General features: G+C 31.0%; 1 protein-coding gene across 1 annotated transcript; it reads left to right on the top strand.

The window, feature by feature from the left end:
- Positions 1 to 14492: 14492 nt before the first annotated feature.
- Positions 14493 to 16761, top strand: LOC143046820 (uncharacterized). The gene is made up of 3 exons (XM_076219880.1): positions 14493 to 14647; positions 15279 to 15546; positions 16193 to 16761. Exons 1-3 carry the CDS (start codon positions 14522 to 14524, stop codon positions 16759 to 16761), a joined length of 963 nt encoding a protein of 320 aa, XP_076075995.1. The 5' UTR covers positions 14493 to 14521.
- Positions 16762 to 17045: the final 284 nt, after the last annotated feature.

Below are 17045 nucleotides of genomic sequence, written 5' to 3'. Positions count from 1 at the left end.
ATTTACATACAGTTTTTCTCTTTAGACCACCTGATCTGATTATAATTTATGGTCTTCTATTCAAAACATTTAAACAAGTTAAAAAACATTCATAAATTGATTCATTGGACGCCCAGCGGTCATTGTATAAAGAAACAACAATAATAATTTAAAAAAAAAAACAATGCAAAATAAAAATCTTCACAAATTAGATAACTATGACATTTTCTTGTATATATTTCAGGATACTATTTCAAGGTTGAAAAATGTTGATTAAGTATACGATTCATTCTGTCTCATCCAGAAAATATTTTACATTCAAAAATAAAGCAAATGCTGATGACGGAAGATTGGTCTAATCATTTATGTTCATTACTTTGAAATCTTGATAAAACATAAAATCACAGAATTATTTTGTTTCTTAAGTGTCAAATGTGCAGTCAACTATTTTTAAAAACTATCTACACCTGTAAGAAAAAAATCATTGTTTTTAACCATAACTTGCAATTGATTTATTTGGATAATTAATTAAAATACTTTTCTATTTGAGTTTATGTCTTTGAATAATTACCAACTTTCACTTTCACTTACCAATATTTCAAACATTTACAGATTACTCATGTTGTAATTGATGAGGCCCACTTAGTATTGGCCTGGGGAAAGCAGTAATTTAGACCTGCATACATGAAAGTAGGTCTAATAAAGACTTTCCTTAAAATAGACACAAAAATACTTGCTTTAACTGCAACTGCCAATCTAGCAGCACAAAAACAAATAAAATCGGTTTTACAAATGGTAAACCCAGCTGTGATTACTGAATCACCTAATAGGTAATCAACATGGTTCATTTTTTTTTAATGAATATATGCATGAATATGTCAATGAACAGAATGAGCAGTTTATTTAACACAGGTTTTATCAGAAAACAGTCCACGCTTTGAAACAATATTTAATAATTTAATTGAATTTCTTGGTATGTGGGTTCGATTCCCACCCAGGGCTGTTACTGAATAAATGTCTGTATGTTTATCTTATTTTGTATTTTTCTGAATTTTATAAATGGTTTGTTAATTATTTCTTATTTTATAGTTTAATCAATTTTTGTTAATTTATTAAAAGTTTAATACTTTGATCTTTATGAAATGTTTAATCAGTTTTATTCCACTTTATGCAGTATTATTTCAAAGTAATAGAAAAATTAATTATATGTATATTTAAAAATTAATATGATCATTAAAAACTACCATTATTCAAGTACCTTTCAAGATAAAATACAGATATCTATTTTTTTGCTGGTGCAAACAGGGGAGATTGCTCTGTGCCTCCACCAAGAAATTTAAATTATACTATAATATTCATAATTATACATGATTTTACATGTTTTCCATTCATATTATATTATATTCATTTATATTCATATTATATTATATCAATGTTTATATCATTGGCAGACCAAATGTTTTCCTAGAAGTCACGAAAAGGCCACCCTCAACTGGAGGAGTTAATTGTACGGAAGATGCAATGTTCAAAACTGTGGACCCTTATTTACATAAATTAAAATTAGAGGGAATAAATTTCCCAAAACAATAATGTATGTCCCTCCAAGTGGTGTGGAGTCCTACACCACAGGGCAACAACATTTCAAGAAGAGGCAGGAGAAGAAGAGATGAAACCATATGTTTCACAATATCATGCTCCACAATCAAAAGATGTTGGTTGAAAAAAAATCTTGCTATTTTTTCTTATAAAACAACTTTTAATGTACTTTCCAGACATCTGAATGCACTACACTGTTTTAAAACTGGTCATAGTTATTATAAGACAAAATATTAAAGCTTTAAAGTCATATGAAACCTCAAATTAAAAAAAATGATGCACGTGTTTTTATAACAAAATGGATAGTTGTCATTATTAACTTTTTTTTGAAGGAAAGAAGAAAATTCTTCTCCACATTTAGATGAAGTTTACTTTTTTTAATTGGTTGCTTCCAGGAAACAATTCGTAAAAATCCACTGATCGCAATATGCATAGATCTGTCACTGAAATAAACTGTTATCTGATTGTACATGATACACACATGCTCAATATCAATGCTTCTTTGTTGATTGTTTACTATGAGGTGATAATTGATAAACAACGGTTTCAAAACACGACAATTAATGAGCTTTCATACTTCACTTCAAAACAGACAGAGAAAAAAAAAGGATGATTATTTGATAATTTTGCATAAAAAATGATAAAATCATGCACAGATGACTAAGTGTATGATATATACATGCATTGGTTCAAGAATTGGATAAACATTAATTTTCACCGGTCACTTGTTTCATATGACTTTAAGTACAACAACTGACAACAAAAAATCAAAATTTGTAGATGAAGGCACTCATCACACATAGAATGCATGAGACACATGACAGCCTAAGACTTGTTTTTGCCACAGAGGCATATGGCACTGGTATAGATGTTCCAGATATTAAACAGATCATTCATGTTGGTCCTCCTAATACCATGGAAAGTAAGAATACATTGATTATATATATTAACCATTCACAGGATGTTTGCTTCTCATTTTCAAAATCAAAAGCTTTTTAAATGAAGACTATACAATTGCAGTAATAAAGAAAATATAAAAAAACATCAGAAAACCTGATATGTAAGCGACTCAGCGTTCTTGTATTGAGCACTTAAAATTCACAGAAACATGTTTCGTCTTAATTTATTATACCTTTAATATTGGCTAATTATCAGGATTTCACGAGAGTATCAAAAAAGGCTTTTAAAACTATATGAAGAGAAAAGTGGGGGTTAGTGGACAAAATTCTACATGTTGGTTTGGTGGATAAAACCAAAGAATTCCCAAAATCAGACAAATAGTAAAACACACAAGATGTGAACAAGCTGAGAGAGTAGTTACGTTTGCAATTTAAAAAAATAAATATGATAAACGTCTAAGAGTTTCTTATAAGAGTCTGTTTTACATAACAGCTTATGTCCAAGAAATAGGAAGATGTGACAGGAATGGCCAACAGGCAACAGCTGTGCTGTACTACAACAACACTGACATTGCTGACAATAAGGAACACCTTAAATCCGAAATGAGGGAATACATCAAAAATGAGGACTGATGCAGAAGGGAATTTCTTCTAGATTATTTTAGTTTTATTGCACCAACCAACAGAGACAAACACAAATGTTGTGACATATGCAAAAAATCATGTACATGTGATCTGTGTTTGAATGTATCATGTAGTTCAGGTTCAGAGGAGATTCCTATGAAATATTCAAAAAAAAGAAGCAGGAGGTTGTAAAGCATATGCTTATGGAATATTTCCATGCTGAGAACAGCCTAATAAATAAATATGTATTTCCTCATCTACATACTGGGTTGTCTGATAGCTTTGCAGCATCCTTGGCATTAAAACCTGCATATAGGAATTACGTTAAACTGTCAGAAGATTTCCCCATGTTGAAAGGTTCCTATCTTTTAAACATTTCAAACATTTTGTCACAAGTACATACAATGAAAATTTGAAACTTTACAAAATTAAGGGCATTTAATACAATAAGGAATTCAAGTTGTATGTTTTGTTTTAGAAATGCTGCTATAAATGCTAAACATTCACAATTCACAAGAAAATCTATAATGTCATCAAAAAGTGAAATATAATCTTATTTTTTTCAGGCTTCAAAATCTATGTTTTCTCCATTTAGCACTAAAATGAGCACATGGACTCCCATATCTGTAGTCTCATTTGTTTTGAAACTTATCTTAAGATGTTATAATGAAATTCCAAGAAAACCTATTAAAAATATGATGAAAAAACTGAAGTAAATATCATTTTTTGTTAGAAAGTTTAGGTATTTTTCAGCATTAATATCAACACCTGAATAAATTTGATTTTACTTAAAATAGCTAAATTTCAATGTGAAATATATAAAAAAGTAAATCATCAAGGTATTTTTGTTTTGATGGCATATTTCATAAGTGGATATTAAACTTGGCCTTCACTCAATATTCAAAGAAAATTTAAAAGTGTTTTTCCCCCCTGTATTGCATGTCTTTAAAGAAATTTTACAATTTGCTATGAAAATACATGCATTGTCTTATTGTTTTTCTATATCTACATAATAGCAACAATGTGAATTAGGAAACAATGTTGAAATAAATGGAATGGTTGTGCCATCTTTGAAACATATGTTAGTAATTATATTTTAAATAAAAAAGTCCTCCTGTTCTTATTGAACCACTTCAATAACAATTGACCATCAACCTTTTGAGAAATTGACCTTGGAATAGTATTGAACTCCTTATAAGATCTACCACTGGTATATTCAAATGGTCAGATTTTTTTATGTCCTGAATAAGCAGTAGCTCATCTTCGTCATTTTGTTTCCTGGTATGTTTTTTTTTTATCTAATAATAGTGCAAGCTTCTGTGTCAAAGTTGTCTGCAATCGTGTGTATTGATGGTAAAGCCGATGTCCTGTTGCAGATGTTTGCATCAAGCTTATTACTGTACATGTGTTTAATATGTTTTTTGCACTCTTTCACATTCCACTCTTGCACGAGATCTGCAGGGACATGTCCATCAGATTTTCCCATAGTGTTTATGAAACAGGCTTGAAAAACCTGACAAGCCTCTTGAAGTCCCATGACATAATACTGTTGAATAAGCATTCTGAGTATTTCTTTGGGGTACTTAGCATTCATGCTGTGACCCCGAAGTTGAATCATCATCATTTTCAATAACGGGAGCATTTTTTGTCTCTCTAGGTTTTTCACATTTTGTAAAAAGTAAATAAATGTCATCCCAACCTCTAAACCATAGTGTGCATAATCTTTAATCTTGTCAGGTTTATTTTCCTTATTTCCATCATGTTCAGGTGTCGTCATAGGAATCTCCAATACAAGACCATTTGCCAAGGTCACTTTGACTACTTGACATGGACCCATGTCCCTTTGATCATCACAAACATCTCCTATAATCATAATATAAAAGCAACATTTTAGTGTGTATCTTATTTTAAGGGATATTTTTTTTAACATGTCCAATTATTACAGTTAAACATTAAAACCTCACTTTAAAAATTTCTATTAGAAGAACTAAATTAGGTCTTCCAAATTAGGTTTTACAACTAGATATGTTAAATATAATGTCAATAAAAAATTACTAAAGTTCCATTTTTCAAAGAAATGTCTGAAGAGTAAAAGATCAAATGTTGTTAACTTCAAATAATTTGACATAAAAAACAACATGTTTTTTTTACAATGTACTAAGAAATAAACTAGATAATAAGAATAAACTACAATTATATTTATGTGTATTCTTATAGCATAATTATGTATCTGTATTGAAATATTTTATAACATGTTTAATAGCAACCTTTAAAGAATAAAATTCTTTGTGAAATCTGTATTATAATGCACTATATATTATATTATATTAAAACTACCAATGTACGTCCGCAAAGCTTCAAATACTATACAGTTATCTCTATTCTAATGCAAAACAAGTTCATAATTAAATTTTAATCATTATTTCAGTGTAAAATCTTCATTGGTTAAAGAAAATTCTGTGAAAAGATGTTCTCTTCTTTGGTCCCTACACTAGGTGACGTCATAGGTATGCTTCCTGTGTCAAGCATAAACACCAGGTGTTTTCTGGCTTCTGTGCCGCTTCATAATGTAATACAATTTGATAAAAAGAAGATTTTTAGGTGCAACATGGGAGTTTTATGGCTTATTATTGTAGAAATTACATGTCAATACATTCAGCAATTCAAAATGTCGGCTACCTTAGTTACAGACAAGGAGATTGAGAATTTTACGCTAACTGTTATCCAATCAGAACCATTGATACAAAATAATTGCATTAGAATGTACCTTAGATCATCTGATGATGTAGATGGAGGGTAGTGTCAATGGCACTCATATCACATCCTCTTATTTTATTATTACATGAATTTGGATTGTACATTGTACCTTTCAAATCTGTACACTGATCATTTTCTCCAGACCAAACTGGAAAGATATACTTGCCGAAAAATTTACCCATCAGGTCATACGATGATTCTTGGGCTGATGGACAATTTCTGACTGGATTGTTATTTTCTGTTTTCATTCCAAAAAAGTGCATCACAGCAACTACCAAATTGGATGTAACAGCTGGTGACATACTTTTTATCTTCTTCATATGCATTCATAACGTTGGTATCTACTCCTTTTCTGCTGATTCTCTCACAGTCTCCTCTTAAGGTTCCAGCCTCAACTGATCCTTTCTTATTCCACATCTCCGCAAAAATTACCTGTTATGCAGGTAACACAAATACAAGAGTGCATATACTGGAATTTATCATGTAGAAAGTCTCAAAGATAAGGGCTTTTTTAAAAGCAATACAGAAACTTAAAATTTAAAAAAATCTAAGACAATTAGGTTCAGGACAGACAAAACCTGTCAGGCATACATATTCACTGCAATTTTTCAATACACCAACTTAACATAGACAATGAACAATGAAAAATCTCGGTCTTAAGGTAGATTGATGGTATACCGCCATCTTGGATTGTACAATCACAGTACAAAATCGGTCTAGTTATTTGCCCAAATCAGCAAATTTGGAAACAGATTTGCAATTTAATGGTTAAACTGTTTATTTATATAAAGAAAACTTGCTAATTTATTGTATTATTCAAAACATTTTAACAAAATATCAACCTTTTTGGTTTTTAAAATCATTTTTTTCAAATGAGCCATTTAAGGGGAGATAACTCTTTTAGCACAAAATTTATACTAGGCTAATAGGGAAATTTTTTATTTTTACTTATGGCAAGAAAACAAGTTCGGTGACACCATGTTTTCTTTTTATTTTCTTAAAACATATTTTAAAACCTATCTTCTCACAATTTATTTCAAAATTCTATCTCATAGAATTTTTTTTATGTACTGTTATGTGTTTTTTCATGAACAAACTAACCAAATTTAGGCAATTTTCAATGACTCATAGCTTGAAAAATAGCACGGTGACCCATACTTTTTATTATATTTTTGAAAAAAACATAGGAAAATCTTCATTTTGTCAAATTATAAGAAAATTCTGTCTCAAAAAACTTTTACTTATGATCTACCTTAAGACTTACAAATATTCCAAATACTATTATATAGGTTTTAGAATGTTATCACTTGTGAATGAATTTGTCTGCTTAACAATATTGATATAAATTGTAAAGAAGTTTACAATTAATAAAAAAAAAACTCATAAAAAAATCTACTGGCTGGTTACTTCTTAAAGTAACAGTAAATAGTCTTTAGTAAATTAATTTCCTGATTTCCTGTTTACTTATTCTCTTCTACAAACTTTGAATAAGTATGTGAATTAGTCACTAACCTTTTCTAAAAAGTTTATTCCTAGGTGGAAAAACTCTGCCACACATCGCCCGACACTCTGAAATTCGTCATTTGGGTTGATATTACCATATCTAAGTAACATTGCCTGGGTAAGTCGTTCTCTTGTCAACTGGTCACCTCCAATTTGGAATTTAGTATTTGGATCTGCATTGGAACCAGTAATTACTTGCTGAAATAGATTCTGGTACCAGGTTAGAATTTTAACGTCATCCTGAAGATATTGCTCATTATATGGTAGACATGGTAAAGGAATAGTTACTGTTTTTTGGCATGGTGTTGATATTTTGTCCGAGTTGTTAGGTTTTAGGAAAGACAGTTGAGGTAAGAATTGTACAACCAGATCTATAACGATATTAATTATATCATTTCTCATGATAATGTATTCTTGTGGTTGTAACAAGATGTGTTCAAAGCTCAATTGATTCAAATCAATCTCTGGTTCCTTTGGTTTGGATAAATAGTGGTGGTCAGAAATTAATGCTGTTGATGTGAACATATGAACCATATGTTTGTGGTTTGTCTTGGTCTCATGGCTCGTACCAGCTGTGAAGTTGACATTATCGCCAACAAGTCTTATGTATTTCCCTTCTTTCATAGCATTTATAAGTAGGTCAGGGTACCTCTTACCCAACTGATTGATAGTGCTAAGAGCTACTGTGTATGATGTCGACACTCCAATTCTATTCAGCCGGTCATATACCTGAATCATAATAATTTTTATTAAAAGCTTGGATAAAGTTTTTAAAATTTCAAATCATTCAACACACAAGACTATTTCTTAATATAATTTAAACATTTTATTTAAATTTAAAGGAATAGGAAAATGGCTGTCACATAAATGTATTTGTTATCTTTCAAAATATGCATGCAATAATTTTAAACAGATACTTTTAATTTACATTTATTACTGAGATCTATTGAAAAAAAAACATTTTTTTTTCATTGGCAGTGAAATTGAAAAACAAACAGTAGAATACATGCAAGCATTTTAAATCATTGTCTGCATAATTGAGGTTTGATTTATCCCAGGTCAGATTTTAACTGACATCTCCAAAAAAATTTAGGTGCACTTCATTGTACCACCAGGATGTGATATCTCTGTAACAGACTAATTAGACCGAAATTAATCATGGCTACGATTAATTTAGTCATAGTTAAATATGTATTAAAATATAACCCATTGCCAAAAATTATTTGCTATACCAATTAAATATGTCACCTCTGGAAAACCTGACTACCTCTGCATTCAATGAGTCACCTTAAAAAATATCAACATTAATTAACAACATGCAAAAAATTAGAATACTTCAACAAAGTTTGATATTAAGAGCTCTAACACTTTGATCACAGATGTTGTCAGCTAAGCACATGGATACCACTCTCTGCATTCTGCTCAACTCATGATGTCTTGTTTGCATTATAATACCATAAATCATAGCTAGCCGTGGAACTACATTAGCAATTGAAGTTTCATCCTTGGGCAACATAATAGCGACTATCATGTCCAGTAGTTCTGGAAATTTTTCTTGAAATTCTATCAGTACATCTTCAAATTTTACTGTTTCTAGAGCTTTAAAATCTTTTTCCATCAGTACTGACACAAATCCTTTTTTTTTGTTTAGCATTTGTTCCGGCCTTTTTCCCACTAGATTAATGACGTCTGTTATAATTTGTTTTCTAAGTGCAGAAACAGTCACAATCTGGGTGGATATACTTTTGATATTACCAGTTTTGATTACGGACAAAAGGTTAAGACATTCTTTAGGAGTCAGAAAAGATAAAGTGGTAGGTTTAACAGTCAACCGTTCAACCATTGGCAGAAACTTTTGTAATCTTTTTTTTGGTGCACCAACATGACTGTTTTTTCGCAGTATTTTCTTGTTCATTTAAGGTCTTTCCTCTCCGCGAGGAAAGACCTTATTGTTTTTCGCATGTTTTTTTTTTTTTTTTTTTTTTTTTTCATCCAGCATTTGTTTGACATGGCCTCCCATCGTTTCTATTGGAGTTATCAAGACCAAATATGGACGATCGGTAGACCTCATCATGAAGTATTACCAGATGAGGCTGTGTAGGATTTCATCATCCCCTTTAGAAGTTATCTCCCTTTTATTGGTGTTTTTCGACATGGCCCCCCCTCGTTGTTTTTAAAGATATCATGACCTTATTTGGACAATAGTTAGATCTCATCATGATGTGTTACCATATGAGGCTGCTAAGGATTTCATCATTCCCTATGAGAGTTATGTCCCTTGAAGCAATTTCTTTCTTTTTCATTTTTCTCAAAAAGTATTCAAGATAGAATCCATTTGAAAACGGCAACATGTACAAGACCAGATAGCAATGTTAATTAACATATACAATCATTTTGTTGTTAACCCTTATAAGGAGTTATTTCCCTTGAAAAAATATACACAATTTTTTGAAAAATTGTATCTCGAGAACCGGAAGTCGTAAAGACTTGGGACCGACACCAATAATCTTAAGTTCATGTGACCTTTAATTTGCACCCAAGGTCAAAGGTCACCGAGTGCAAAAAAAATTTACGCTGCAATTTCAAGTGTTCATATTAAGAAAACGATAAGAGTTTGCTGCATACTTACAGCGTATAAAATGTTCCTCTCGACGAGCTCTACATTTTATACACTGAGCTCAAAAGAGTTTGACTATCTGTTCAAAAGTTACGACGGGATGATTCTTAAAAGTATAGTATTATGTGTATATCTTTTTAAAGGGAACAGATATCAACCTAATATAAACTGCAAAGATGATCAGTAGTTCAAGACCTTCAATTTGAGGTCAATGTCAGGTCATGATGAAATTTCACCTTGACCTTCACATTATACTATGACCTTGACCTTGTGATAGTTGAAAGGTCAAGTGATCCTGAGTTGAATGGTGCTAGTCCCATGTCTCTACGACTTCCGGTTCTCAAGTTTGATATTGCATCATATATTTGATGATTAATTGTGACCTTGGTGAACTTTGAATGTGTTCCAATTCTTTTTCTATAATGTTGATCTTCAACTGTAGATCATTTATCATTTAACAGATTTGAGATATCTATTATCGTTATAGAGATAATGCAGTTTGAAGTTTTGCGAGCGGAGGCATGTATTTCTGAATCAACAAGAGCTTACCACTTAAAATGTTTTATAAATTGAAGAGGTTAACATAGTCATATGATTGACCAAATACTAAAAACATTCCATGGAAAAAAACACCAAAAAATCAATTTGAAATTTTCAAGTTTTGCATTAACTTCGTAAGTTTCATAACTTCTATTTATATATTTGATATTGCATCATTTTTTGCACTTTGTCAAATGGGGTCATCTGATATATCAAATTGAAGGTCTTATTAAACTCTACTTAAAAATGAAAATTTTAAATCACCTTTTCATCCCAGGGGGACGGGTGGGGTCCTTTAGTGCAAACAATCAAATTTCTCAGATGGTAAGGTTGTCGCATATCAAATGAAAGAACATAAAGTGTACATTTCAAATTTCAAATTGACGTCTCCCAAAAATGGGTCGGATGGGGTCATTGAGTGCAAAACATAAATTTTCTTTTAAGATAGGGTTGTTGTATATCAAATGAAAGGTCATGATGTGTATATTTGAAATATCAAATTCCCGACCTCCAAAAATTACTTGGATTGGGTTATTAAGTGCAAAAATCAAACTTTCTAGAACATGGCGTTGTCGCATATCAAATGAAATCTCATCTACTCAGTGTTATATATATCATAATTCCGATCTCAAAAATGTAGGCGGATGAGGTCATGCCATGGCGTTGTCAATTTGTTTTAGATTTATGAGTTTGACTGTCCCTTTGGTATCTTTCGTCCCTCTTTTGTTTTTTAAACTGTATCAAATTATAACAGCAAGAAGACTAGCTTAATGGTTTAGGTCAAACCTTCCTATTAATCACCTCAGAAAGATAAGTTTAGTTTTGACTCAGTTATCTTGAACAAAAATCACAGAAAATGTTTACAGTTGACAGTGTTTGTCAAAAAAAAAAAAAAAATCAAAGTTCATGTACATGTATAACAGGCATAGTGTGAATATTGCATGGCAATTAACATAGTCCTCTACTGGTTAAAAAAATCATTAAAAAGGAACATGATTCAAACTTTATCTATGACTTGTCATGGTGTATACAACTTACTAATTAAAAGGGGGAAAAATCCAAAATATAATTTATCATTTATACAAAAGATATAAGAAGATGTGGTATATGAGCGTCAATGAGACGACTCTCCATTTAAGTCTCAATTTTTGTTAAGTTAACCATTGAAGGTCTTTTAAAAATGTTTGTTAAATGAGTTATTTCCCTTTGAACATAAATCTAGTAAATGATAAGTATTTTATGAAAAATTTAATTCAAGGGAAATGGCTTCAACTGAACAAGAAGAAAAGCTGAAATCATGAAAATTGAATTTGACCTGTTACTTTTCATGATAAAACAATACACCAAAATTATCAAATCAATATCTTCAAGCATTAAAGAAAAATATGGATGACTGATTTGGCAGATTTAGGAATGGACATTGACTTTGTCAGTAGGAGACTAATAATGAGTAAAATGAATGAGATTAATATTACAGGCTTTTTATTGTACTCTGAAAAACATATTTATTCTTACCAGAGCCTGACGAAGAAAATCACTTTGATAATGTGTGTCAGGTTGAAATGATTCTTCTACCGTAAAGTAAACCTTTTGTCTGAAATACATAGAAGCCTCAATTCAGTTACTTTCATAATTTTAAATTTCAAATAATAAATAAAAATATTATTAAAAGATGTTAACATGTTTTCCACATAAAAATATAAAAATGATAATTAGAAAATATACGTATAGTGTCTTGAAATATGAAATTTATTTGTATGAGGTTTAGAAATGGGAAAATGCGAGGTTCTATATAAGTTTAAAAATACACCCCAAATTTTACTTTTAACACTTAAAAGCTTTTTCTCCAGGGGCCAGCTGGGCCCCTAAAATATTTTTTTCGGTGGCCAACTTGAAATTTTAGGGGCCCAACTCATTTCTATACTAATACAATAAAACTTAATGATTAATACTGAAATCGATAAAAATTGAAAAAAAATAAAATAAAATATGTAACAAATATTGTTAAAAAAAAAAAGTGTTTGGAATTTCCATCTTGGCGTACCATTTTGGGGTATTTCCCTATGACCGTAGTCCAGGCGGTAGGACATTGACATTTTAAGGCATTAAAAAGGGAAAATGAACTTAATTAATAACATTTAATAAACATGGTATATAAATTACCAATTTGAAGACATAAGTTTAAATTCATAAAAGTTTGACCATTGTTACTACACGTTGTCATGGTTGTGACGTGACGTTGTTGATGAAATACAGTAGTTCCGGTAAGAAGGCAGTGCTTATAGGTAAGTTGAGGTCATTGACGTATAAAGCTAACGTTTATACGTATAGCAGAGGAGGTGTTTCATGATGGTGCCGTGTGCAAAAAAACAACAAGTCACGTGATAATAATAACCGCCTACGTCCGCCATTGAACGAATCAGATTTGACAGAAAATCGATATTTTGATAAGCCAATGACAACGCTACAACTTGTAACAGGTGAGTGATTTTTGTGTAAACATAAACACATAGATCAACAAATCGTGTTAACATTGATTGAAGCGCATTAAAACTGAGGGAAATGGTTATACAGAATACAAGAAAAAGAGTGAATTTATGGCGTCGATTGTTCCGACATTTTTTGAAAAAAATGCACTTACTTTTCTGAATAATACACGTAAACAAGAAGCGACTTTCATGCGAAATTTTAACATGCCTTTCTATGGTAAACAAGAAATCTAAAATTATAAAAAGTCGTCTTAAGTCGTCTCTAAATTTTCCAAAATATTTCAATGAAAAAGTCTAATTTTCACCCCCCTTTTAGATTTTGCCTTTCTGAAAACCGTCAAGTATAAACATTAAACGGCCATGTCATGAGTAAAAAATCGATTGTTTCTTAACCTGATAGACTGTAACATTATAAAAGTTACTTGAACTAATTATAAACACGATTAACAACTAAACAAATATAAAAACGAAGATAATTATAATCCTGACAATCAAGATACTGCATGGCCTTCTTTTATTTTAGGGGTCCCAACCCATAAAGAGCCATACTAAACTATTCTTAACCCCAAACCTTACCCTAACCCATTAGTGACATTGATACTTACATTGATACATGTACATAAAAAAAGTAGTCTAAGTGGTACATGTATGTAACTTCCAAATGGTTCAGTGTATCCCAAAATCTGTCTGACCGACAAAATGTCAGACAAAAATTCATTCGGATAGACATAAATATTTCTTTTTTAGTCAGACAAACCCTAAAGCAGTATTTTTCACAGACTGACGGTTACCCTACACACCCTACATGTACATGTATAGATAAACTGTGATATGATATCATCAGTATTCAGTGTTGGAATAGCTGGTTTATGATTTGTTTAAATTAGTGTAAAATTAATGTCCTAATTTTAGTCAATGTGCCACATTTACAATTTCTACAGTGACAGATGCAAACAGGATCGACACCCAGGTGGATCCTTTTAAGATTATTCGTATAGACACGATGACTTTTATAACACTATTTATGACTGTATTATTACAAAAGTGCATATCAAAATAATGGCTAATTGCATTTAACTTTTTCTATAGGAACACTGATAAAGTTCTAAAAGTATATATATTAAGCCTATCATGAACACTTCAAAAGTTAATATCATTACCATTAATTATATAGATTGATCATTCTAGTCATAACATGCATTAAAATTTTTGAATATTTAGTAAAAAGAATTGCTCTGATACATATAAGATAAGATAAGATAAAAAGTTTTATTTTCCAAATTAGGTCTCCAGTGGGGCATATACACATACACATGTAACATATATAATTGATACAACATACAGTATTTTACATGCAATTCATATAATAATCTTCAACTATTGAAATAAAGATATATGTATTCATGCACATAAAGAGTGTGACTGAAGTAGAATATTGCTTTTTTTATATAAATTTCAATGTTTATATATGTATATATGCGTGAAATCTTTTTTTCCAGAGGCAAGATTTATTTCCAATGACAACCACATCACCAGCACTTACTCCTACATCTGTGCAGCCAAGAGATAGCAGAAAATGTCTTTTCCAAAGTCCAACAGACACCACAACAAGAAAAGAATTACCTGGATTTGTTACTCCATTGGTAAGAACTTATTCAAAACTTCTATTTTCAAGTCACAAAAATTATCACATCATATAGGAAATCTCTGAAAACTCCCTAATCATTACCACTGATTTCAGATGAATTTATGGGATACATGTATAAGGACATTTTTTTACAAGATACCAAATAACAAAGAAATATTATTAATAAATATAAATCTTTGTTACATACTTCCTTCAACAACTAGCAAAGTGCATACCAGGCATAGAACTTAAGACTTTGGTAGCCAACAGATTAAATATCGTAGTACACATATAAAGTTATATACAAGAAAAGCAGAAATTTCATTAGCCCACACCAAATTTCAGTGACCATTGGTCTGTGGGTCCCTGCTAATTTCATACCCTGGCATACTGCATAGTCAGTTATGGAAGTCACCAAAATGTAATGTTAACATGGATATTATATGGAGTATGATGCAGAATCATGGAAATATTTTTTTGTTTAGAAGGAAGAATAATTCTTTTTATTATGGCCTTTTTATTCATGTTATTGGTAAATATATATGGTGAGGACAAACAAGCCATATTTTTGGATATAAACTTTATAATAGTGTTATATTATATACCGGTATGATATTTTTTTAATTTATAATTTTTTACAATTATAGGGAACATCTCAGATTTTGTCTCAGAAGAGAAATAGGCGAGTAGTTGTATTTTCACCATTGAAGGGTACTAATTATAAGAGCCCACCTAAAAAGAAACGTAGGCAACCAGTATGGACCCAGAAAGAGTTGTGTTCCCTAGTAGTGTTTGTGGCCTTACACAAAGATTTACAGTCTTCTGATAATGAGTGGCCTGCTATGAATGCAGATAATATATATTGGACGAAAGCCAGTGATTTTATCAAACAGACCTGTGGCTCTGTTAGAAGCAGTAAGTGCAGCACTTATATTATAATTGAATAATGCATATTGTTATTGTGTTTGGCCCTTTGAAATTTTGTTACTCTTCAAATCTGTAACTATATGAGACAAAGACTTCTTTCTTTATTAAATATGTTATATACAGGAACAATAATGAACACAGAGGAACACATACATGTATCTCAAACATAAAATAATGTAGAAACAATATATATATGTATATAAAAAAGAAGATGTGGTATGATTGCCAATGAGACAACTATCCACAAAAGACCAAAATGACACAGACATTAACAACTATAGGTCACCGTACGGCCTTCAACAATGAGCAAAGCCCATACAGCATAGTCAGGCTCCTGACTTGGGACAGGCACATGTATACTGCTTGGAAAGACTTGGAATTTTGAAATTGTATGGGTTTTTACAGATAACTTTTACATGTACATGTAAGTTGAAATATACAATATAAGACTTTATTTACCCACATCATTTCTGCTTAGTAAAAATTCTTTGCAACATAAATCTAAGGGCCCTGTCATGAAAATTATGACTCTATACTAATCACATTACAATGTACCACCATCACATCTTTTTTTATATTATGAAAAAAAAAAAGATCCTTGTATCCAAATATAACGTATAATTTCTTTTTTCAGCTATTTCATGTAGAGCAAAAATTGTCAACCATTTTCGAATTACCTACTCAACCATTGATGAAGCAGAAGAAGAATTTTTGATTAATTACGAAGAATCCTCATCCACATTTGATGATTCCGGCTTCATACAGACACCAAAGACACCAACTACACCTGCAACATCAACCAGTGATGATTATCTCACTTACTATACATCTAAATTTAATCCAGACCAGGTTGTATCAATATGGCAGAAACTGGGCAAACAAATTACAGATAGCCAGCTAATTCTATCTTTAAATTCCATACTAAATGAGGATCAGTTGTTAAAACTCATTAGTACTTCATCAGTTGACTTTGCAGAGCAGTCAGTAAAGGCAAATTTTAAAAGACTCTCAACTGAAACTAAAAAACAATTTCTTGACCAAATGTTTCAAAGTGTTGCAGAGGAAGAGGGGTTGAAAATTGGAACAGCCAATTTCACCAGTCTGTCTCTTAGAGCAATGAAAACCCTGAAAGAAAATAGTAAACCCAATGTAGTAAAAGATTTTGTGAAATGCCTTGGAACAAAAAGACCAATATACGTATAGCTTTATCTGTATAGTAAAATAGCTGATTGCAGTATAAAAGTATTTCTCTACCATTCAGACATTGTCTACCATAAGTTATAATACTATACTGTAACTTTTACATACTTAGGACCAAATGTCATATCTGTCTACAGGCAGCTTCACATGTTCCTGGTTTAATATGAACATCAACATGATCAAGAAGTTTCATTCTCGTGGCATGTGTTTGACATGAATTAGCTGAAAAAGAAACAAGTAGGTAATAACCTAAAGCAATGTGTATTATTATTATAATTCAGAGTTTA

The sequence above is a fragment of the Mytilus galloprovincialis genome, chromosome 9 (assembly GCF_965363235.1).
Source record: "Mytilus galloprovincialis chromosome 9, xbMytGall1.hap1.1, whole genome shotgun sequence".
NCBI lineage: Eukaryota > Metazoa > Mollusca > Bivalvia > Mytilida > Mytilidae > Mytilus > Mytilus galloprovincialis.
The sequence above is the reverse complement of the archived record's forward strand: the minus strand, read 5'-3'. Positions and strand labels throughout refer to the sequence as shown.

Bases quoted from the DNA above. Each gene is read 5' to 3' on its own strand.
- LOC143046820 (XM_076219880.1), top strand. From the start codon at position 14,522: ATGACAACCACATCACCAGCACTTACTCCTACATCTGTGCAGCCAAGA. The intron at 14,648-15,278 runs GTAAGAACTTAT...TTACAATTATAG, and splicing joins CTGGATTTGTTACTCCATTG to GGAACATCTCAGATTTTGTC. The intron at 15,547-16,192 runs GTAAGTGCAGCA...TTCTTTTTTCAG, and splicing joins CTGTGGCTCTGTTAGAAGCA to CTATTTCATGTAGAGCAAAA.